Below are 23,096 nucleotides of genomic sequence, written 5' to 3'. Positions count from 1 at the left end.
GGGCCGGGCCGGCCTCACATGACGGCGGGGGCGGGCCGGGCCCCGCCGCTCCCGGGGCTCTCCTGCGGCTGCTGCGCTGCCTTCCCGGCCGGTGCCGGGCTCCGGCCACTGCGGACAGAGCGCTCCGGCCACTGCGGACAGAGCGCTCCGGCCACTGCGGACAGAGCGCTCCGGCCACTGCGGACAGAGCGCTCCGGCCAGCGCGGGCCGGTCACTCCGGCAGAGCGCGCCCGTCCCGCGGGGCTGCATCGCTCTGTCCCCTCGCTTCTCTCCGCTGTCCCCCCGCTTGTCCCCCCGCTCCATCCCGCTGTCCCCCCGCTGTCTCCCCGCTGTCCCCCCACTCCATCCCGCTGCCCCCCGCTGTCTCCCCGCTGTCCCCCCCGCTGTCCCCCCCGCTGTCCACCGCTGTCCCCCCGCTGTCCCCCGCTGTCCCCCCGCTCCATCCCGCTGTCCCCCCGCTGTCCCCCCGCTGTCCCCCCGCTGTCCCCCGCTGTCCCCCCGCTCCATCCCGCTGCCCCCCGCTGTCCCCCCGCTGTCCCCCCCGCTGTCCCCCCGCTGTCCCCCCGCTGTCCCCCCGCTCCATCCCGCTGTCCCCCCGCTGTCCCCCCGCTCCATCCCGCTGTCCCCCCGCTCCATCCCGCTGTCCCCCCGCTGTCCCCCCGCTCCATCCCGCTGTCCCCCCCGCTGTCCCCCCCGCTCCATCCCGCTGCCCCCCCGCTGTCCCCCCGCTGTCCCCCCGCTGTCCCCCCGCTGTCCCCCCGCTCCATCCCACTGTCCCCCCGCTGTCCCCCCGCTGTCCCCCCGCTCCATCCCGCTGTCCCCCCGCTGTCCCCCCGCTGTCCCCCCGCTCCATCCCGCTGCCCCCCGCTGTCCCCCCGCTCCATCCCGCTGTCCCCCCGCTGTCCCCCGCTGTCCCCCCGCTGTCCCCCGCTGTCCCCCCGCTGTCCCCCCGCTGTCCCCGCTGTCCCTTGTCCCCCGGGCCATGCCCGCCCCGCTGCCCCCCACGCGGCTGTTGGCCGCGGAGCGCGGGGCCGTGCTGCTGTCGTGCGCGCTGTCCTGCGCGGGCTCCGCGCTGCTGCTCTGCACCCACGCGCAGTGGCCGGAGCTGCGGACGCGGCCGCGGCAGCTGCTGCTCCACCTGTCCCTGGCCGACCTGCTCTCGGCCCTCTCCTACTTCTACGGGGTGCTGCGGGACTTCGAGCGCACCTCGTGGGACTGCGTCCTGCAGGGCGCCCTGTCCACCTTCGCCAACACCAGCTCCTTCTTCTGGACCATGGCCATCGCCCTCTACCTGTACCTGACCATCGTCAGGGGCTCGCCCACGGGCACGGGCTTGCTCTGGGGCTTCCACGCCGTGAGGTGGGTGCTGTGTGCTGGGACCCCCAGGCACCCCCACCCTGCTCGGTGATGGAGCCTCGGGCGTCGCTTGAGTCTCTGGGCTTGCCTTCTCCTCTTCTTCCCCTCGGGCTCCTCTTGAACAGGGGTTTTGCTGTCTTTTAACTAACCGACCCTGCTTGTTCCCCCTTTCCCTTCGCAAGTGAAGAGTTGGAGACGTGGAAAAGTTGAAGTTTTTTTTGTTCAAGGTCACTTAGAAAAATCTCTGGCAAGTTCTAATGGCTGAAAATCCTGGCTTCTGCTTTCCCCGCAGTCTGCTCTGATGTTCTAGAAATAACAAAACAAACCTTGTGTCTGTGATACCTGCCTGCTGCTGCCCAAGCTTCCGTGTTTGGGATCTGTTTCCACAGGTCCCCAACTTCCCTGTCAGCCTGGTCTGTGGATCCTTCCCCTCTGCCCAGGCAGGTTGCTGTGATTCCATACTCACAGGAAAATGTTGCCCACAAGTGATGAAACTGCTAGAGCAGCACTCTGGAGGTTGTTGTGGCATGTTTGATTGTAAGCAAGACAAACCAGTCCACAGTGTAGCTTTATGTCTCAGTTTCTGCTATTTAGGGCACTGATTTTCCACATCATGTTCAGTAAAAGCTTTCATTATGCAATTGGAGCTTGTGGAATCATGTGCTACGTCCACGCCGAGCAAAGCAGTGATCCTTTAGTCCCCCGTGTTGCCAAGCTTTTGCAATAAATTATAAGAGGAGCGATCTGGTTTAAGAGGGGGGAAAAAAAACCCTCAGGACAAGTAGAGGATTTTCTTTGGTTTCTTAGTCAAATATTTGACACCTTTTCGTTTGGCAGATGATTGCAGTAGAGCTGAGTCCAGGTGAGGATGGACCAGAGGGACTTGGAGTGTCTTTGAACTTCAGCTCCTGCCCTGCTGGAATTGCTGCGTGGCAGCAGGGGCTGTGTGAGGAGCTGAGGGGGCTGCACATGGCCCTGGGCACAGCAGGGTGGTGCTGAAGCTGGGACAAGAGGCACTGGAGGAGCATTTCTGTTATTCCATCTCCAGTAAATGGAGAGTTGCACTCTGAGAGCTGTGCTGAGGACAGGGTGCTGGTAAAGAGCCACGTGTTGCTTAATGGATATAAAATCCAAGTCTGACTCCTTCCTGGGCATTCTGGCTCCATCAGGCACATCAAAGAGCTCGGGCAAATCTGGCCCAGTTGTAATTTTCCCGCCTGCTAATTGCTTGTGTGGCTCTTGTCTGTGCTTCAGTTTCTCCATCTGGTTTAGTGCTCCTCAGCCTTGTCAGATACCAAGTGTGGAGTGAAATCAGAGCCACTGAAACTGTGCTGGCTGCAATCTGTGCACTCCCTAAAAACTGTAAAAGTCCTGGGAGAGAGATTGCTCTGACCCCTGACACGGGGGGAGAGGTGCTCAGACTGAGCTGCTTCTGGGTGAATTTGTTCCGTTTATTTTTGGTTCTTTACAATAAAAATGAAATGCCATCTTCAGTCCTTGCTATTGATCAGCACCATCTGCTCTATTTAAAGGCTGTTGAGCACCTGTGATCAGGTTCTGCTTTGTAAATGCCTCCTGTTCTGTGCAGAGCCAGTGTTCAAAGCTGCCTCTGATTTATGATGTGTCTGAAAAGCCAGAGACAACAAGTGAGGACGTGTTCTCTGCCCATCCCCTCGTGACACATCATCCTGCTTTCCTTCCCTGCACTTTTGTAGTTACCTGAGAAATTAAATTCTGGGCATAATGCTTGGAGATGGAGCTGACTAAATATATGTTGGAAGTCAGAGCCTGGAATTTTCCTGAGGGAAATGAGGATGTCACAGTGGATCAGACCCGTCGGACAGGTTTGTGCCACAGGGATGCCTGTGGTAACACATCCACCAATTCTAGGCTGGAGAGCTGCAGCCTCTGCTTTGGTTTTAAACCTGTTGAGCTCAGATGAGCTTTGAAAACAAGCCCACAGCCAGCTTTGGAAACACTGACGTAGCTGCAAAATGTGAGTTCTGGCATCCAGCGTGCAAAGGGCCAGGCTGCCTCACTGCTTCTGAATTTCCAAGTGTCAGGTGTCATCTGGTTGGAAAACATCACCTTTGTTGTGAGAGAAGTTGATCCAAACTCGGGGTGAGGAATGGACCAGACAGAGCCCACCTTGGGATTGTTTCCTGCTTGGCTTTTGATACCAATTGCTGACAACATTTGAAGGGTTTCCATTTCATGATCAGGCTGTGCAGATCATTATAACCATAAATATACTTACTTTTAAAAAATCTATAACATATGCATGCTTATATACTAAAATATATGGGTTTTTTTATATATATATACACACATTTATAACCATGCATATCTGTTCATGTCCATGGAGTGCCTGGGGTCCTTCCATGCACTACTGCACTGCTCATCTCACTCCTTCATGGGCTGCCTCCTGCAGGATTGAATTTGGGCAGATTTGGAGTTCTGGTTACAATGTGTGCTCAGAGCTCCTTCCTGGACCTGCCTGGGATATCCAGGAGCCTGATTTTTCCCTACTCACAGAGTAAAAATTCCTGTCCTCAGAAGGAACTGCCTGCAGGATGGCTCCTTGTCTAACCTGTGCAGGCAGGTGACAGCAAAGCACCTGCCTGTGAGAGCCTCTGGGGGGGAAAAGCTGTGCAGCATAAATCAAAATGTGGTTATTGGGCAATGTGACCCCAGAAAACCAGGGCAAGTCGAGCTGAACACTGCTGGAGCTGAAGGGTGCTCACCTCGCCTTGTTTTGGTGTGGCTGTGCAAAGATCTGCTGGGTGGGATGATTTTTTTATTCCTAGATCACCAGGAGCTGTATTGGAGGAGTAAGTACTGCTGTGTCTGTGTTACAGGGTGGATTTCCAGCCTTTTTGCAGGAAGGAGGAGTCATCTTCCCTTCTCTCCCACAGTTTGCATCCAGGTGTGCTGTGGAGAGGCCCAGCCTACCAAATTGCTCTTTGGGGCTCAGAGGAATATTGCTGCTTCTCTGTTATCTTGGATCCTTTTGATTCCAGTCCTTACACACACCTTGGGTGATGATCTGTCCTGATTCTTCAGTTCCTCCACTCTCCTGGTTCACTAAAAGCATTGACATTTGGCAGCCCTCCTGAATCTCTCACTTTGGAGCTCTGAAGAGCAACTGAATCACCAGTCTCAGTTCTCCTTTCCAGCCTGCTGAAATGGAGCTGAACTTCACAGAAATGTCTGGTTCCTTCCTGGGTCCTCTCTAATTTCACTTTGTTGGTAATCCTTTTGCCTGGTGTTAGTGGTAAATATCCATCTGATCCCAGAAGGCTGTTCCAGTGAAGATTAATTCCTGTTAATGCAGCAGTTTTATTCTTCCTTTCACCAGTTATCTCCTGAAGGTTTTTAAGTCCCTTTCTCAGGGGTGAGTTATTTCCCCCTGTGGCCTCTCTGCCTGTACTTACACTGTCCTGTCTGACATCCACACACCATAATTTGACCTGGTTTTATCGTCATTCTTTTGCAGTTTCAGCTCACTGATGAGATCATTATTTAGGCAAATTAGTTTCTTAATCCAGTTCCTTTTTCTTGCTGCCTTCATGCCTTTACATGGTTTCTTTAAGGAAGTGCCATTTCTCTTGAATTCTCTACCTTAGTGCTCAGTTCTTGCAGGAGTGCTGAGAATGGAATATCTTTGCATTTGCAGTTGTTTTCTGAGAAATCACCCGTTTTACCAAAAGGACTCCTGAATTGTGTGGAAACTTTCATGGTGGTGGTGACGTTTGGGATGTTTATAGAAGTCTGCTCTGATAACAGAGTGGGGAGGGCTTCCTGCAGCACAACTGTCCTTAAATAACAGCACTGGCTTGGAATAGCACTGCCTGTTCTGAGCTGAACCCTGAGACAAAATGTTCTAAACGGGCTGGAGAGTTGACCCTAAGTTTTTCTACAGCCTTATATTTGTATTTGTTTATTTTGTGAGTAGGTGAATCCAGACATTATTTAAGAGTAGGAAATGGGGCATTTTTGAAATCTAATATCATGGGATTATCTCTGGTTCTACAGTTGGGCTGTGGAGTTTCAGATAATCTGGTCAAGGCAACTGCTGTTTGCCCACCTGGTCTGGTGCCTGATTTTTGGGGGCAAGATCCTTTCCATGCTCCCTGCAGCTGCTCCAGGCTGTCAGTGGAAGGCTGTACGAGAGCAAGGCAGTCGTGGATTTGTTTCTGTGCACCTGAGGAGAGCAGGAGGGTTGTGCTGGAAGCCCAGCCCGAGCCCCTGCCCCTCTCTGCGGGGCGGCCGTGGGGAGGGCAGGTGACACCCTCAGCTGCAGGCAGGGCACTCTTGGGGTGGAATTTTTGTTTGGGCTGGTGGGATTTCTCTCTTCTTCCTCATGGTTTCTTGTGGGCAGCCCAAGCTGCTGAGTGACTTCATTCAAGTGTGTCATCACAGTTATTTTTCTTCTAAAGGCTTCCCTGTATTTGCCTCTGCCATCAAGTGAGAAGCCAAAGTCACAGGTCCAAGTTATGTGGATGTGGCTCCTCTTTGCTTTCTTAGCTTTTTGCTGTTACTACCAGTACTTTTCCCTGGCTCTTTGTCCTTCAGAAACCATATTGTTGCTCCCAAAATACTGACTACATCTCCACTTAAAAGCAAAGCAAACAAACAAACCAGTGGCAGAATGAAGCTGTGGATTGCTTTGTGTGCAGAGTTTCACTTTGGAATCAGAAGGTGGGACTTGGCTGCTTGTGCTCCGAAAGCTCGGGATCAGCTGGCTGGGTCCTGCAGGAAAATCACATTTTACAATGCCCTGGCCTTGGCAAATCCTCCACCTCCCTGTGTCCAGGAGGGAGTGGAGAAGGGCAGGAGGTGGGATGGTCCTGCTGCCCTGGCTGCACCCTGAGCGTGCAGCACGTCCCTGCACCTCTGCCCTCAGGGCTGGGCTCACACTCCCACCGTGGGTCCCCAGGAGGTGGATTTGCAGTCCTGGATCATTCACTGCCCAGAGCCTGCTGGCCACTTGCCCTCACCTGGTGCAGCAGTGCTGCTGGTCTGGGATAAGCGCTGGAATCCTGTCTGGGGGAGAATCCCTGGGTCTGCCACCCATTTCCTGAGGTGTGGGGGGCTCAGCTGAGGGTGTTCCTGGCTTAACCCCATTCTCTGTGTCCCCCCTCAGCTGGGGTGTCCCCCTGGCCATCACGGTGGCCGCTGTGGCTCTGAAGAAGATTGGCTACGACGCCTCCAATGTTTCTGTGGGCTGGTGCTGGGTCAACCTGGATGCTGAGGATCGGCTGCTGTGGATGCTGCTGACGGGGAAGGTCTGGGAGATCCTGGCCTATGTCACCCTGCCAGTGCTCTACATCCTCATCAAGAAGCACATTAACAGAGCAGTGAGTATTTTGCTGGGTGATTCCATCCCCCCACGCTCTGCATTTCTTGCTCCTTGTTCAGGCAGGAGGTGCTTCGTGACACTGAAATGTCCCTGGGAGAAGCAGTGCCCTGATCCAGCAGCACCGTCACACAGTGACTGAGCACAAGCAGGATGCAAAAGCCCTTTGAAAATGAGCAGGGGTTGTGGGATGTTCATGAGGGAAATGCTACAGTAAGAATTGAAACAGAATGTGAAGGACAAATTCAGCTTTAATCAGTTTTCTGCAGTTCCACTTGTACCAAGATTGGAATTCTCAAGCCTCAGTCCTTTTAGTGTCTCCAGTGATAGTTTGTGTTTGTGAATGTCATTTTGTACTGGCAGCTCAAAGCTCCATTTGGGAGTCCAGGCACTGGATGGCTCTGGGCACCATACAGGAGACTCCCTGTCCTAGCAGGGGTTGGAATTCAGAGCTTCAGTTGCTGCTGTTCTGTGTGAACTCACAGAATCCAGACATCTAGGACAGCATTTGCACAACAGACAAATCCAGATGAGAGTGGCAGAAGGAGCTGCACCCAGAGATTCCTTTTCTCTCTGAGCTGGGTTAGGGAAAAAAAAGCCCCACGTGTGGGTAGACGTCCTTCTGGAAATTTCTGCCTCTGCTTGTGGTGCAGCTGTGGTGCTGGTGGGGATGAGCACAGCCCTGGTTAGGGCAGGATCCTGCAGATGATTTGGAAGAATCAGGCGATTCTCAGCAGCCCCGAGCGTCCTGGGAAGGGAAGGGAAGGGAAGGGAAGGGAAGGGAAGGGAAGGGAAGGGAAGGGAAGGGAAGGGAAGGGAAGGGAAGGGAAGGGAAGGGAAGCAGAGCTGGGGAGGGTTTGCTGGTGCCTGTCAGCATCACCTGGCGCGCAGCAGGCAGGACACGATGTCCCAGCCCGGGCAGAGAGAGCAGCGTGACCTCCTGGAAACCTGAGCCGGGCTCCTGCCTCTGCCAGGGAATGCCGGGCACGCTGCTGTCCCTCCCCACTGCTGGGGGCACTGCTGGGGGCACTGCTGGGGGCAGCTGGCCCCGTTGTCCCCTCGGCTTTAGGGCAGCACAGGGAGCAGTGCCGCTGCTTGCCTTCAGCAGGAATGTTGGCGTTCCCAAAGGCAGAGCGTGGCTGCTGCTCTTCACTCCCCTCCTGAGGGACTCCTTTGCTCTGGGAAGGAGCCCTGGAGCTGTCCCATGTCTGCGGGCTCCTGCTCAGGCCCCCGTGCCCGTCCCTGTCCCCCCTCCTGCAGCACGCCGCGCTCTCCGAGTATCGCCCCATCCTGCCCGGAGCCCCTGCCCTGCAGCCCCGCGCCAGCGTGGCAGACAAGAAGCTGATCCTCATCCCCGTCATCTTCATCTTCCTCCGCATCTGGAGCACGGTGCGCTTCGTCCTGACCCTCTGCGGCTCCCCCGCCGTGCAGAACTCCGTCCTGGTTGTCCTGCACGTGAGTGTTTGCCGGGAGCTGCATCCCGGGGGCCGCCTGGGCTGGGCAGGTCCGATTTGGTGCTCCCGGTACCTTTTCCTGGTGGGACGGAGCGTTGCAAGAGCGCCTGCTGCCCTCAGGTGCTGCCTGGGCGGCAGCAGCGCTGCAGCAGAGACAGAAATGCAGCAGGAGCTGTTGCAGCAGCATCTAGTGGCTGCAGAGGAAAGCTGCACTGGCAGGGAAGGACGGGGTGACACCAAACACTGCGGGAATGTTGCGTGTCCGTCCCGCAGCAGGGCTCAGCCTGCGCCTGCCCTGCACACAGCAGCCCCCCGGTCTGCTTTCGGGTGCTTCTTGGGGAAAAAAACCAGCTCATTTTTCTCTGACCCGGTGCTTGCTGTTCTCTGGGCGTGCCTGTGGGAGCAGCCCTGGGTGATTCCTTTCCTGCCCTTGCAGGGAATTGGGAACACGTTCCAAGGAGGAGCCAACTGCATCATGTTCGTGCTGTGCACGCGGGTGGTGCGGGCCCGGCTGCTGGCCCTGCTCTGCTGTGGCCACTGTGGCGAGCTGGCCTGGGCTGGCCAGGGGTCCCCCAGCTCCTGGCAGCGCCCGCAGCCCCACGGGGACAGGGACAGGGACAAGGACAAGGACAAGGACGTGCCTGGCCCCGGGCAGACGAAGCCGCTGCTCCCCAGCACCTGAGCTGGCCCTGGCTGCTGCTGATTCCTTCTCTCATGGTAAAATTCCAGAGTGAGCCTTTCCTCCTGTCTGTGCCCCTGCCTGTGCACCCATGGGAGGGCTGGGAGCAGGGACAGGGAGCAGTCACAGGGGACAGGGGACAGGGACAGGGAGCAGGGACAGGGAGCAGTCACAGGGGACAGGGACAAGGGGGCAGTCACAGGGGACAGGGGACAGGGACAGGGGACAGGGACAAGGGGGCAGTCACAGGGGACAGGGGACAGGGACAGGGGGCAGGGACAGGGAACAGGGACAGGGGACAGGGACAGGGGCAGTCACAGGGGACAGGGACAAGGGAGCAGTCACAGGGGACAGGGACAGGGAGCAGGGACAGGGACAGGGGACAGGGACAGGGGACAGGGACAGGGAGCAGGGACGGGGGCACAGACAAGGGGGCAGTCACAGGGGACAGGGACAAGGGGCAGTCACAGGGGGTTCTGCTGCTGCTCTGGGGTTCCCTGTCTGACTCTGCAGCCCCATCACGCTCCCAAACCGTTTACAGAAGTGCCTGTGAAAGGAGGAACTGGGCTGCAGGGCTGTCTGGCCCACAGGAGCGGGGCACCAGGCAGAGCTGAGGAGGAACTGGTGGCTCTTTTTAGTGTGAAGTGCCACGTGCACACACATTTCGTCAGCACTGCACAGATCAGATGTTTGGTGCCCCAAGTTCTCCCCACAAGGCGATGCCTCTGTGGGCAGAGGTGACTCCTGTTCTTTCCTGAAGCCTTGGCATTCACTTTATAATTATATTAGTATATTTAAACCCTAATGTGCCCAGGCTGTGTAAACACTCGTGAGCCCATTTCATGGGGCTGCAGAATGGCTCTGCTCTTCAGCCTCCCTGGAGCCTTTGAAAGGAAGATGGAAGCATCTTATCTGTGCCATAGATGATTTCAAGAGTTGTTTTTTCTCCTTTCAAAAGGCTTTTAGAAACTTCTGAAAGCTAAATAGCAACCTTGATAGCTCAACCTCTTGTGAGTCCCACAAGGCTTGGAAAGAGGAGATGTGTTAAACTTTTTGCAGAAAGGTAGGGTAGAAATGTTTAAATTTTATGAGACTTAGCATCGTGCTGTGTTCAGGTGTTTTTGGAGCCAGCCCTGAAGAGAGAAAGTAGAATTGTCACCAACTTGGCTTAAAGGAAGACAAAACAGCCGAAAAAACAACACCAAAAAAAAAAAAAAAAAAAAATCAAAACAGATTCCATGTCCTCAGTTCGCCTTTTTCCATTACAGAAATGGAAAGAGCTTTGAGAGATGTTTTTGGAGGAATGGGCCAGGGTTGCATTTCCAGCTCCAGGGCTGTGACTGTCACACTGCACACAGCTACAGGGTGGTGGCACAGCCCTGCAGTGACTGTCACTGTTCCTGCAGTTACAGGGTGGTGGCACAGCCCTGCAGTGTGACTGTCACTGTTCCTGCAGGTGCAGGGTGGTGGCACAGCCCCACAGTGTGACTGTCACTGTTCCTGCAGGTGCAGGGTGGTGGCACAGCCCCACAGTGTGACTGTCACTGTTCCTGCAGGTGCAGGGTGGTGGCACAGCCCTGCAGTGTGACTGTCACTGTTCCTGCAGGTGCAGGCTGGTGGCACAGCCCTGCAGTGACTGTCACTGTTCCTGCAGGTGCAGGGTGGTGGCACAGCCCTGCAGTGACTGTCACTGTTCCTGCAGGTGCAGGGTGGTGGCACAGCCCCACAGTGTGACTGTCACTGTTCCTGCAGGTGCAGGGTGGTGGCACAGCCCTGCAGTGACTGTCACTGTTCCTGCAGGTGCAGGGTGGTGGCACAGCCCTGCAGTGACTGTCACTGTTCCTGCAGGTGCAGGGTGGTGGCACAGCCCCACAGTGTGACTGTCACTGTTCCTGCAGGTGCAGGGTGGTGGCACAGCCCTGCAGTGACTGTCACTGTTCCTGCAGGTGCAGGGTGGTGGCACAGCCCTGCAGTGACTGTCACTTTTCCTGCAGGTGCAGGGTGGTGGCACAGCCCCACAGTGTGACTGTCACTGTTCCTGCAGGTGCAGGGTGGTGGCACAGCCCTGCAGTGTGACTGTCACTGTTCCTGCAGGTGCAGGGTGGTGGCACAGCCCTGCAGTGTGACTGTCACTGTTCCTGCAGGTGCAGGGTGGTGGCACAGCCCTGCAGTGACTGTCACTGTTCCTGCAGGTGCAGGGTGGTGGCACAGCCCTGCAGTGACTGTCACTGTTCCTGCAGGTGCAGGGTGGTGGCACAGCCCCACAGAGGGAGCTGCAGCCCGGGGAAAGCGGCGCTGGAGAGGCTGAGCCCTGGACAGGTCCCGTTCCTCACTCACCCCGCAGCCTCTGCTCCTCAGCCGTGTCAGGATCCTCTGGAACAGACTGCACTCCAGTTTATCTCCGCTCCTTCCCTCTGCCTCTGCTGGGAATCTGAACATTTGTTTGGGGTCTCTCTTTTCTGCCTGCCGAGGCCAGTGCGTGGTGAGTTCTGAGCTGAACAAACCCCGGGGCCAGGAGACCTCCAGGAGCTGCTGGAAGGACTGGCCTGGGCATGGCTTTCACTCGTGGTGTGGGAGCCCTCCCGGGGGCTCCAGCCTGGCTCTGTTCTTCACTTGAACAGGGACAAAATAATATTTATTTTGTGGTGCTGATGGATGGTGCCTCTGGATGTTTACCCCTCCGTGGTGTTTAGGGGCTGTCACCACTGGGGTTTGTGGTGGCAGAGTGGGGCTCTCCTGAGGGAATCAGAGCCCTGCAGGCTCCCTTGGTGCTCAGGGATGTGGGGATGTGCCCCAGGCTCCAGCAGGGACAGCCCCTGCCAGCAGCAGGACAGTGCCTGGCTCAGAGCTCCTGGGCTTTGTCTGTGCCTTGGGCCTGCTGGGTCAGACTGGGGAGGGCTGGGGCTTTGTGTGCCATTTGGAGATAACGTTTTACCTCATTCACAGCTCCTCACTTGCTCGTTTTTTAAAGTATTTTCTCCAACTTTTACAAAATAAAGCTCAGTTTCTTTACCAGGACATGCCCAGCATTGCATTTGTGCAGCACAAACAGGATCTCGTCTGGCTCTTGGTCCCAGAGCCCCAGCTCTGCTGCTGTTCCCTGCAGAGTCCTTCCTACTGCTGGGGATCAGACTCAAATCTCCCTCTCCGTGTCTGATTGGAAGCCATTTGGAAGCTGATAAATCAGGGTCTGTGTACAGCTTATTTTTAGGCAAACCATTAATTTCTGAAATCCTTGTCTCACCTAAAGTCCCGTTGTCGCTCCGGGGCCCAGAACACTGAATTAGCTTTGCCTGAACATGCAATTCCTTCCCAAAATGCAGGTGAGAAGGTGTCACTCGTGGATATATTCTGAGGGATGTCTCCTCAGGGTGGGCACCCTGCAGCAGGGCTGGCTGCCAGCTCCTGCTCAAACTTCACATTTTAGAGCTCACCACTGACGTTCTCCAGCACATTTACTGTCCTGCAAACTAAGTTTGCCCTATTAATCATTTTTTCCCCCCAAAGATATCAAGGTATGATAGGATCCAGCCTTGAGCACAGATCATTAGGCTGAGGGTGGATAAATCCCTGCACACGTTCCCTGCAGGGGAACTCTTGCCATGAGCTGGGTGAGGGCAGGGGGGACACGGAGCAGAGTGGAAGTCTCCAGGCACACATGCTCTGGGGTGAAGAGCAGATGTAAAACTTGGGATGTGCTGCAGCTGAAATGGAAAACGTGCTTGTAAAATGCCTGTAAAATCAGCTCTTTGCTCGTTCCTGGCTCTGTCCTTTGCCAAGTCCAACAGCATCCCAGCTGCTGAAGATGTCACACCCCTGCAATTGCTTTGAAAATCCAAGCAGTTGATTTACCATCCTGTCTCCCTTCACCAACCTCTTCCAAGATCATCCCGGTGCCAATTACAACCACAGAGATGTTGTTGCCACACTCCTGCTGTGTTTGGAAAGTATTCCAACTGTTCTGCTGCCATAAGCAAATATCTACTCTGATGAAGGGGTTTTGATGGCAAACATGTGTGTTCTCTTTGATTCCTGCATGTTTCAAGATTATTTCTTCAGTTGAGGAACAGAGTTTAAAGACCATGATAGAGAATTCTCCTTCCCTGTATTTGCTGAGTGTCAGAGCAGCTGTTATTCTGCCAAGAGCTGCCAGAGGGTGATACTGCTTTTAAAGGACTGGAATTCCATGATGGAAATTTGTCCTCTTTGCAGTTTCCCCAACTCTGGGGCAGAATTTTCCCTCTTGGCTTAAGATCTGTAAGGGTGAGGACAGCAGGAGCTGCTGAGTGAGCTGTGGGCTGTGACACAGGAGCGTGATCCCCACCAGGACACCTGGGAACAGTGCCTTCAGGCTGTTCACTGAAAAGAAATGCAATAAAAGAGAAAAGCCAAGGAGTCTGGGGACTGAATTCCTCCACACTGAGAGCAACAGGGCTCTGCTCTTCCTCCTGCTTCAGGGCATGCTGCTTCCACGTGGAGGAGGAGATGCTGCAGCCAGCCAGCAGACACGTGGAGAAGAGGTGTTGCTCAAGAGATGCCTTCATTCTCAACTGGCTGATAAAAATAGACAGACCAATAAAGAGCAGGTTTTGTTCTAGTTTATGCGGCCGCTGGGGCCGCCTATGAACTTTGCATTTCTCTGATAAACTCTGGAGTTGTAGTGGATGATTAACCAGGTCCTGGGCTCCTGGAGCAATCCCATAACAGAGGAGGTTAACAGAGAGCCAGCAGCACGTGGTGCATGGAGAGGGAAAGGAACTCAGGTGCTCTGGAAGAGACACGGCCGCAGCTCTGGGAGGATGAGCTCTGAGGAGTGCTGGAGTGCCTGAGCCAGCTGGTCCCTGCAAGGTAGGACAAGGAGCAGCATTTTGGCCACTTTGTCTGCAGGGGGATTAAGGGGCTTCAGCTGCACTGCTGTGGCTCGGGGCAAACACCCTCTGTTGCCAGGGCTGCTGCCCGTGTTCCCTGATGCCAGCACAGCCCCCGGGCAGTGCCTCTGGCTGTGCCACCCCCCGTGCCCAGCAGCTGCAGCTCCATGGACTCTCCTTGTCCGTATGTCCAGGTATCGGGGGGAAATTGGCTCATTTTACCAACTTTGGTGAAAGTCTGCCTCTTCTCCTTGGAGAGACGAGCCTCTCACTGGGCAGCACCTCTGTTTGAGACAGGATCTGGTAAAAGAACATCTGGCACTGGCAACAGAGTTGGAAGAAAATGAAATTGCAGCCGTGGGAGAGACAGGCAGAGGGAAGGGGATGATGGATCACAGTGCCTTACCCCGTCTGACAGAGCCTGTCACTGATTGGAAGGGTTTGGGAGAGTCACAGAAGGGGTTTTGCTGTGCAGGGCGTTTCCATGCCCCCCGTGGCTGCCGTGACTGGAAGAAGCTGTGCTCAGCATCTGTGATTCACACACCGGCATGGAGCTGAAAGGAGGGAAGCAGGACAGCTCCGAGGGCGGCCAAGGTGCCAAGGGGGTGAGTGTGCTGCCTGCTGCCAGCCTGAGTGTCCCACAGGGATACAGGATAAACCCTCCTGTGGGTACCTGTAAAGAGAGGAAAGACCCTGATCTTTTGGGCTGAGATGTTTCTGTTCTTGAGCCCAGTCTGTCTGCAGTGTAGTGTTGCACCAAGTGATTGTCTGCAGCTCTCCCACCCCATAACTTCTGTGGCACTTTCCCCCTCTGTGGCACTTTCCCCCTCTGTGGCACTTTCCCCCTCTGTGGGACTTTCCCCCTCTGTGGGACTTTCCCCTTCTGTGTGTGTTTTCTTTCCCATTTTCCAATCAGTTTTAGGCTGCAGATGCTTCTGGATGGGGCTGCCTTTCACAGCAGTGTTTGGGGAGTCTTGCACAACGCACTGCTGGGGAGTGCCAGAGGTTTTCTTGAAAGTGCTGGATGTCAATAATTAACACCAGTGGCTCTTTTGAGCTCCTGGGATTTGGTTAATGAGAGCAAGGCAGCTGCTTTTCTTCACCAATGAGAGAATGTCAGCAGTCTCCTCCCAGAAAACGGACCTGGAAGCCCGAGCTTCCTTCCAATGCTTCGGCTGAGATAGACCTGAATTTCGATCTCCTGTAACACCTTAAACTCTGCAGATCCCTGGAGCTGAGCTGCCAGAGATTCTGAGGAATAGAAGGAAACACCAGCAGCTATTTGGACAAATGTTCAATTAGGGAAATGACAGAGCCCTCTGAGTGCTGGGACGGAAACCCTCGCAGACATTAAGGCCATTAAGGCTGGTAATGGTGGCAGCAAACGAGATGAAAATGAAAAATGACTTTATTGATGTAGCAGCAGTGAGATGCATTAGTGAGCTATAAAACCCAGCCAAACAAAACCCCAACAACCCAGCTCTGTCAACACAGCCCGGGGGCTGAAGGGCAGCTAAACTGTTGGGGAAAGAGAGTGGTTTTGGTTGTTTGTGACGCCGGGGAATATGTGCCCACAACGGGGTGTTGATCCCGCTCCAGATGGCAATTCCCCTCCTCAGTTCTGGTGCAAAGTGCAGCTCTTGTACCCCACAGCCAAGCACTCTGGGGGTTGCCTGGATAAGTCCTAATTGGCTTCAGTGGCAATCAGTTAGATCCATAAATAGCCCTATCCCAAAGTGCAGAGGAAGAAAAAACAAACAGGAAAGAGATCTTGCCACTTGATGCAAAAAATCACTTATTTTTAAAGCTTTCCTGTGCCAATATCCTGTGTTATTCCACTGCCCAATTTGCACATTGAAAAGGAATAATTGCATACAACCTCTTTCCCTGCAGGATGGTGTTTTAAGAATGGTAACTTGAGAAAAAAATTAATCATCCAAATGATTCATCAATACCAGCAGAGCAGAGTGAATTACTCTAATGACTGTGGGCATATCAAGCAGAACAAAATGAGTTGTAATGGAAACAACCCATTGGGCTTCTACATGCAGCAAAATGAAGGCAAAAACACAGAAAGCAAGACTTTGTGTATTTCTTTGTTTTTACTGAATGGTATTAATGCCTAAGAGCCAGACCCACTTCCAAGGTGGTGTTCAGGGTTTTTTCTCTCCCTCTGCAGAAAATGACACTTCCCCTGGCCCTGGTAGCTCTGATTTCTGCCTTTGGATCTTCCTTCCAGTACGGCTACAACGTGTCTGTGATCAACTCTCCTGCCCCGGTGAGTGGCCCCAGCCTGGAGGGGGTTAGAGCAGAGCGAGGCAGATGTAAGATTCTGGAAATTAAATGTGCTTTGTGGGTGCTTGTGGGCACGGGCTTGTCCTCTCTCTGTGCCCGGGACAGACGAGCTCTGGATGCCAGGCACATCCTGAAGGGCAGGACAGCCTGTAGGAACACAGGCTTCTCCATCCTTCTCCACGCCAGGCTTCTCCATCCCTCTCTTGCATTCATTTCCCAGTTCACCCATTCCGGTTTTTTCTCAGGACAGTTGTTTTATGGCAGAGCTTTATGGCAGCTGTTGTTATCTAACCCTCAGAGCACGAGAACCGTTCTCACTGTGCCAAATCTGCTTTGTGTTTCCTGCCAGTACATGCAAGACTTTTACAACAGAACCTACCTGGACAGGACTGGAGTGCCCATGGACAGAGGCTTCCAGACGCTGCTCTGGTCTCTCACTGTGTCCATGTTCCCTCTGGGTGGCCTCTTTGGGTCACTCATGGTGTGGCCTATGGTCAACAACTGTGGTCGGTAAGCGAGAGCCCAGTCTGAGCTCCTGCCCTCACTCTGGGAGCAGAGAGCATTTATCTCATGTCACTGCACCTTGCCCAGCCCTTCAGCAGCCTGAAATTCCCCCACACACCTGAGGCTAAAGCAGGTGGGATGAGGGGGAGCTGCTGGGCTCAGCCACAAGAGTTGTCTCCCCAGTGAAAGAATTTATGGGGTTCTGGTATGGCCAAGGATGTGGGCTGGGCACTGAGCCAGTGGGGAAAGAAAGTCCTGGGGTCTCAGATCAGGCCCAGCTTCTGCTGCTCAGGTTTCCTGAGAAACTTCACTTCTTTCTGGAAGCCTTCATTGCCTGCAGAAAAAATGTGGCAATTGCCATTTCCTCCTTGAGCAGTGTTTGGCATGATGATTAATTTGAGTTTTGGACAGCATGGCACACAGGGGATCTTTCTGCAACTTAGAAATGCCCAGCTGAATCTACCTCTTCTCCTGTTACTTTGCAGAAAGGGCACTTTGCTGATAAATAACCTCTTTTCCATCGCTGCTGCAATCCTTATGGGAACCTCAGAGCTGGCAAAAACCTTTGAAGTAATCATCCTTTCCCGGGTTGTCATGGGAATATTTGCTGGTAAGTGGATGGTAAAGGGAGAGCAATAAATATTTCTTTGGCTGTGTAAAGGTGTTTTTATTCTCCCAACAGAAGCTCTCACAGGTATCACGTTTTGGGATCTGCATGACGAGGCTGTGCTTTAGCCTGGTGCAGAAGTACTAAAGATCTTGGGGAGATAATGGCCCTGGGACTGGAATTTAAGCTGCAGGGAGGAGATGTGTGTCTGTAAATGCAGCAATAAACATCTGCTGGGCACTGCAGCTCCAAACCTGCTGAGGATAATCTGTTTTCCCAGACAACTTAAAGCAGATAGTCTACTTCTTTTCTTTTTCACATAACCAGAATAATCCATCAAAAGCATTGCCAGATCCAATAATCCAGCCCTGGAACTGACTGTTCTTCCTGCAGGAGAAAAGAAATGTTAAAAGGGAGAGCAAAGGGCTCAGAGCCACTGGATTTCCTGCAGAGGTAGATGGAAGCCAAGGATATCTGTGTGTTCCTGGTGTGAGTGGCTGCATTGGAGCTGCAGGAACAGAACAGAACCATGCTGGGTGCCCCGAGCACAGCCAGGTCTAGAAGGGTCCTAAGAGCATTTAGGCTCAATTAATTGGCTTTGGGCTGGTGAGACTGGCACACTCCATGGTTTGTTAATGAGCTGGGGTAGCTTGTAAAAACAAATTTCCTGCCTCACCAATTGTAATTGCTGCATGTACAGATCAAGTTGCTTTCCTGAGCCAGTTTCTTGTTCTTCATTTTTTTTTAATCCAATGGTTTTACTTTGGCTTTTGACTCCCTTAAAGCTGGCAGCTGCTCTCAGCACTGGAGCTTGGAATAAATGCCAAGGGTCTTGTTAAATGTGATCCCTCTTTGCAGTTATTTATAACCAACAAGCAAGTCCAGCCTGGCTGCCCTGGCTTGTCCTTCTCAGGCTGGCCTGAACTGTGCCTGGGGAGGATCCCAGTGAGTGGCACCCTCTGGCACTGGTGGCACTTGTTTCTGTGCCTTTTTGGCCTTTTAGCTTTCAAAAATCAGCCTGATCACCTTTGTAACACACGGCTCCTGAAGCCTAGGGACTCTAGAAATGTCAGGTAAGAGTTCCCCGTGGTCATTTGATTCCAGGAGTTTGGGAGCTGCCAGGATTTCCAGCGTAAGCACAGGAGCTGGCAGCTCGCTGGGGTCACTGTGGGCAGCCCTAGAATGTTCCTAAAAATAACCCGTGTCCCTGGTGCCCTATTGGAGCATAAATACCTATTCCAGCAAGCCACCTGCAAGACATCACAGAGCAGCAAAGCTCTGAGCACGGCCTTAGTGAGCAGGGAAGTTTTAAAAGCCAACACAAAGTCATTTCCTTCCACTTTCACATCAGCGTGTTTGGATACTGACTTGTCTTCTTGTTTGAGAGGAAGCAAAAACTTCCTCTCTTATACTTGGAGTTTGTTTCCAATCCTGAAGCAGCACAGTTTTTCTTTGTGTGCCTTGTGCTGTTCCTGGCAGAGCCTGCTGGGAGAAAGCTGCATTCAGGAGGGTGAACCCTGAACACTCAAACCAAGACACCCCCAAATCAGCTGCTGGCTCTGTAGGCACGGCAGGCTAATCCTGTCAGACTCCAAAAGTGCTTTGCTGCCCAGCAGCTGATAACCCAGACACTCAGAGCAGGAGGGTCTGAGTGTGAAGTTTCTGTGCATCCTGTGGTTCATCAGGAATCTCTTCTGTTGCACGTGGGAGATCAGCAGCTTGCTGGAGGCTGAGCTGCATGTCTAACACTGTTCTTTTAACTTCTAGGTCTGGCTTCCAATGTGGTTCCTATGTTCCTTGGAGAAATGTCCCCCAAAAACCTGAGAGGAGCTATTGGGGTGGTCCCACAGCTCTTCATCACCATTGGCATCCTTGCAGCTCAGATCCTTGGTCTCAGCAGCATCCTTGGGAATGCTGAAGGTGAGGCTCTGGCTCAGGATCTCTCTGTGGGCTCCCCAGGGGAGGATTTCTCTCTCTCAGCTGACGTGGTGACCTTGCTGCAGGGTGGCCTGTGCTGCTGGGGCTCACTGGGATCCCGTCCCTGATCCAGCTCCTGACATTGCCCTTTTTCCCCGAGAGTCCCAGATACCTGCTCATCCAAAAGGGCAACGAAGAGCAGGCACGGAGAGGTACAGTCCCCTCCTCCCATGGGAGGGCAGGTGGGACAGGGTGGATCTGCTGAGGGACACTGCTGACAGCACGAGGCTGGGAAATTCTCCACTGATGTGCTGCTGGAGGGTGGGATTCTCGGGGCACTGCTCCTTTCCCTTTCACCTGGGGTGTGTGGATCCCCAGGTGCCCAGCACGGAGCCACGGCTGCCCAGGGTCACACGCTGCTCTGTCCTGCTCTGAAGCAGGACAGCTCTCTGTAGACCTGGGGCTCGTAGCTCCCTGTGCTCTCCCCACCAGCTCTGCAGAGGCTGAGGGGCTGGGAGGACGTGGATGATGAGATACAAGAGATGTACCAGGAGAACCGGTCCGAGAAGGAGGAAGGGCAGTTCTCTGTGCTCAGCCTGTTCACCTTCAGGGGCCTGAGGTGGCAGCTCATCTCCATCATCGTCATGATGGCAGGCCAGCAGCTCTCGGGGGTCAATGGGGTGAGTGGGGAAGGCCCGGGGTACAAACAAGGGCTGGAACTTCAGAGGGGTGACGGGGGCAGTGCTGGCACAGGACACACACCTGGGAGTGCCCCTTCACCCAGCACATGTCACACGGGGGTGGCTCAGCCCTGGCCAGCACCCCATCCACGGACAAGGTGCAGGGTCAGCTGCCCTGTTAATGATCACTGGAGTGTTTTTAGAGCAAAGTGCTTGTGCCCAGATCCAAACCAGCGTCTCCAGAAATGGACAAATCCCATCCTCAGGCTTCTGTGCACCAGTGCTGGGATTTAAAGCAGCCAAAAGGGGGATGCCCATGTTCTGCCTCGGGCCTGTATTAACACAGCTGTGGTTCTGCTGCAGGTCTTCTACTACGCAGACAGAATCTTCGAGTCAGCAGGGGTGCACAGCAGCAGCATCCAGTATGTCACCGTGTCAATAGGTGCCATCAACGTCGTCATGACTCTGCTGGCTGTGAGTCTGTGCTGGGGCTCTCTGAGCTCTCACTTCCCTGCTCTCCCCTCGCCCTGTTTAAATCAGGTTGTGCTCATGGAATCCTACAGTCACAGAATGGTTTGGGTTGGGAGGGACCTTAAAGATCATCTCACCCCAAAAACCTTCCACTGGAGCGTTATTGGCACACACTGGGAGATGTTTTCCACTACAGATGCCCTGTGGTGTCCCTTGGACAAAAACATCTGCAACAGCTGCTGAGCCCCTGGTGTCTCCTCCTCTCCTGTCTCTTCCAGGTTTTCATTGTGGAATCCCTGGGGAGGAGGATCCTTCTCCTGGCTGGCTTTGTGCTGTGCTCTGCCTCCTGTGCAATCTTAACTCTGGCCCTCAATCTCCAGGTACGCATGAGTGGCTCAGCTGGTCCCTCCCATGATTTCTGGGCTTTCCAGGGAACAGGCCATTGGAAAATTTTGGGGATGCTTCTACACCCTGGGGAGGAGGGGACAGCAAGGAAGTCTGTGTAGTTGCATATCTGCCTCAAAGAAAGGCTGTGATCCTGCTTGCCTGGATGCTCCTCCCAGGATGTCACGGTCCCAGTTCCTGCTGCATCCCTTTGGCAGCAAGGGCCACACCCAGGCTGTCCTTTCTGTGTCTCATTATGGCTCTGAAGGGTCACGCTGCCTTTGAATGCCTTCAGATCTTCCTGTGAGCAGTGCCTTAGTGTGCTGGTGATGTTCAGACAGGAAGCACCCCTAACCTGTGACTCAATCCTCGCAGACCACTGTCCCCTGGATGTCCTACCTCAGCATAGTCTGTGTCATTGCCTACATCATTGGACACGCCCTTGGACCCAGTAAGTGCCCACAGCTCAGGTGCTGTCTTCAGTTTCCAACCAAAACCTTTGTGGAGCTCACCCAGGGAGGCTGAATTTCATCTCTGTGTGGCCATGCCCTGTGCAAGTCATTTAATTGCCCCGTTTTTTCCTTTAAATTTAATCCGTGTTTGATTTACTGGTAGTTGAATCCGCTGTCTGCCACTGAAATGAGCAGCCTGATTAGGGATTCAGAGTGAGGGGATTGCCTTTGGGGTTTCCTCACCTGCAGCTGCCTTGCAGGTCCCATTCCTGCTGTGATGATCACGGAGATGTTCCTGCAGTCGTCCCGACCCGCGGCGTTCATGGTGGGGGGCTCTGTGCACTGGCTGAGCAACTTCACCGTGGGGCTGGTGTTCCTCTACATGGAGGTAAGAACCCACCACGGGGCAAAACCTGGGCTGCACATCGGCCTCTTCACCCTGTGTTCTTACAGAGAGCCTTTGAGGAGTGTAAATGCACTTGTTGGTTCCCAAAACCTGTGTGAGGGATTGCGTCAAGGGCAAGAGAATGATGCTCCTCAGCATTTTCTCATCACACCTGGCTGTTGCACAGGCTTTAAAAGAAAGCAGTTTGATTGCCAGGTCTTATCCTGAGCTCAGGAACTTGGAGAAGATGGTAAATTCCCCATCTTCCACTGCAGGATGTGCCTCGAGGGGACAATTTTAGGTTCTGAAATGTGGGTGCCCGGTTAAACTGCCCCCAGCAGCAGTGACCCATAAACTGCTGCAGTCCCTGACTTTAACCTGAGTTTCATTTGAGTTACAGAGCAGACCCTCACCCTCCTTTCCCAGTAAGTTTCCAGTAAACCCGTGGTGGTGGTTTGAGAAGACAGAATCTAAAACCACCCCAACTTTGAGTTGTTCAGGTTAAAACATGAGCACCTCGCCGTGGCTGTTTCCACAGCCAGTGCCGGGTGCAGCAGGGCCAGAGCAGGTAACTCCCAGCTGGAATGTTGCCCTGACCCCTGCTCTCTCCTGTCACTGCCCTAGGCAGGGCTGGGGCCCTACAGCTTCCTCATCTTCTGTGCCATCTGCGTCGCCACCATGCTTTACATCTTCTTCATTGTTCCTGAGACCAAGAATAAAACCTTCATGGAAATCAACAGGATCATGGCCAAGAGGAACAAAGTGGAGGTTCAGGAAAGCAAAGAGCTTAAAGATTCCTACCCCCTGAGCAGGCAGGAAGAGAAGAAATCGCTCTCCAGCAGTGAGATGTGACCCAGCTGTGTTTGGCCTGACAGGATCTGTTCAGCAGGAAAACAAATACAGGGATTCCTCCTTTGATGCTGATCTGACAAGCACAGAACTCTTAAGGCTGGAAAAGACATTTAAGATCAAATCCAACTGCAAACCTAATGCTGCCAAGTCCTCTTCTTGTTCCAAGGAAAAGGAAATGTCCTCAGCCAGCCCAGTTCTGTGACCAAGTAGCCGATGGCACGAGCTGATGTGTGTCCCTGGTGTCCTGGTGGCACATCCCGGGGGACACGGCAGCCCTTGGGCTGGGTGTGGGGCAGTCGTGTGCAAGGAGTGCACTAAACTCCTCTGAGGAAATGTCACTTGTGTGTTTGAGGGTCCAGCAAGGGGAAATTAAATTCAATTTGGTATAGCAGTGTGCTGCCCTCTGTTTTGAAAAAAGCAGAATTGTTGAGCAGCTTGGCATGGATTTTGTGTAGTAGATGGAGAATCCTTTACATGATTTACTTTAACCTTAGAAAATCAGTTTATATATACAATATACCTGTGCTCAAGTTTGTAATATATGTGTTGAAAAAGGAGCTGTTTCTTTGCTCTGTCTCTACATCCACTACAGAAAAGAAGGCAAAGCTGTGCCACAGGCCAAGGCACAGGGATTGCACAGGACCTGTCCTGGGACCTGCCCTGCCAGAGCTCCACATCCACTCTCCTATGGGATACGACTGCAGGGGAAGGGGTGGTGAGTTGGTGGTGACAAACAGAAGGAGAGACAAGCAGGGAGGATGGTGAGAGACTGAGACAGGGTGAGGGAGGGGAGAGAAATTTTATTTGAGAAAGCAGCTCCTTTGACCAGAGAG

At 53.7% G+C, this 23,096-nt stretch overlaps 2 protein-coding genes across 5 annotated transcripts; both read left to right on the top strand.

Moving 5' to 3' along the window:
- Positions 1-943: 943 nt before the first annotated feature.
- Positions 944-12,861, top strand: GPR157 (G protein-coupled receptor 157). Of its 3 annotated transcripts, none has more exons than XM_053997813.1 (6): positions 944-1,359; positions 5,932-6,057; positions 6,503-6,716; positions 7,976-8,170; positions 8,606-8,886; positions 11,089-12,861. In XM_053997813.1, exons 1-5 carry the CDS (start codon positions 983-985, stop codon positions 8,849-8,851), a joined length of 1,158 nt encoding a protein of 385 aa, XP_053853788.1. In that variant the 5' UTR covers positions 944-982; the 3' UTR covers positions 8,852-8,886; positions 11,089-12,861. The 3 variants fall into 3 exon arrangements, with proteins under 3 accessions (XP_053853788.1, XP_053853789.1, XP_053853790.1); XM_053997814.1 differs by lacking the exon at positions 11,089-12,861 and adding an exon at positions 10,305-10,331; XM_053997815.1 differs by lacking the exon at positions 5,932-6,057.
- A 152-nt stretch (positions 12,862-13,013) lies between these two features.
- On the top strand, positions 13,014-22,684 carry LOC128818360 (solute carrier family 2, facilitated glucose transporter member 5-like). Of its 2 annotated transcripts, XM_053997629.1 has the most exons (13): positions 13,014-13,696; positions 14,192-14,321; positions 15,896-15,994; positions 16,361-16,521; positions 17,001-17,125; positions 18,890-19,042; positions 19,126-19,251; positions 19,532-19,719; positions 20,083-20,193; positions 20,469-20,570; positions 20,950-21,025; positions 21,287-21,414; positions 22,036-22,684. In XM_053997629.1, the coding sequence occupies exons 2-13, from the start codon at positions 14,265-14,267 to the stop codon at positions 22,261-22,263; spliced, it is 1,554 nt and encodes a 517-aa protein (XP_053853604.1). In that variant the 5' UTR covers positions 13,014-13,696; positions 14,192-14,264; the 3' UTR covers positions 22,264-22,684. The 2 variants fall into 2 exon arrangements, with proteins under 2 accessions (XP_053853604.1, XP_053853605.1); XM_053997630.1 differs by lacking the exon at positions 14,192-14,321.
- The last annotated feature ends 412 nt before the right edge of the window (positions 22,685-23,096 follow it).

This window comes from Vidua macroura, chromosome 23 (genome assembly GCF_024509145.1).
Source record: "Vidua macroura isolate BioBank_ID:100142 chromosome 23, ASM2450914v1, whole genome shotgun sequence".
In the NCBI taxonomy this organism is placed as follows: domain Eukaryota; kingdom Metazoa; phylum Chordata; class Aves; order Passeriformes; family Viduidae; genus Vidua; species Vidua macroura.
Note: the sequence above shows the minus strand (reverse complement) of the source record. Positions and strands in the feature narration are given on the sequence as shown.

Coding starts and splice junctions, on each gene's coding strand:
- GPR157 (XM_053997813.1), top strand. CDS start 983: ATGCCCGCCCCGCTGCCCCCCACGCGGCTGTTGGCCGCGGAGCGCGGG. Junction 1,360..5,931: donor TGGGGCTTCCACGCCGTGAG/GTGGGTGCTGTG, acceptor TTTGTCCTTCAG/AAACCATATTGTTGCTCCCA. Junction 8,171..8,605: donor CCGTCCTGGTTGTCCTGCAC/GTGAGTGTTTGC, acceptor CTGCCCTTGCAG/GGAATTGGGAACACGTTCCA.
- LOC128818360 (XM_053997629.1), top strand. CDS start 14,265: ATGGAGCTGAAAGGAGGGAAGCAGGACAGCTCCGAGGGCGGCCAAGGT. Junction 19,043..19,125: donor CATCCTTGGGAATGCTGAAG/GTGAGGCTCTGG, acceptor ACCTTGCTGCAG/GGTGGCCTGTGCTGCTGGGG. Junction 19,252..19,531: donor CGAAGAGCAGGCACGGAGAG/GTACAGTCCCCT, acceptor TCTCCCCACCAG/CTCTGCAGAGGCTGAGGGGC.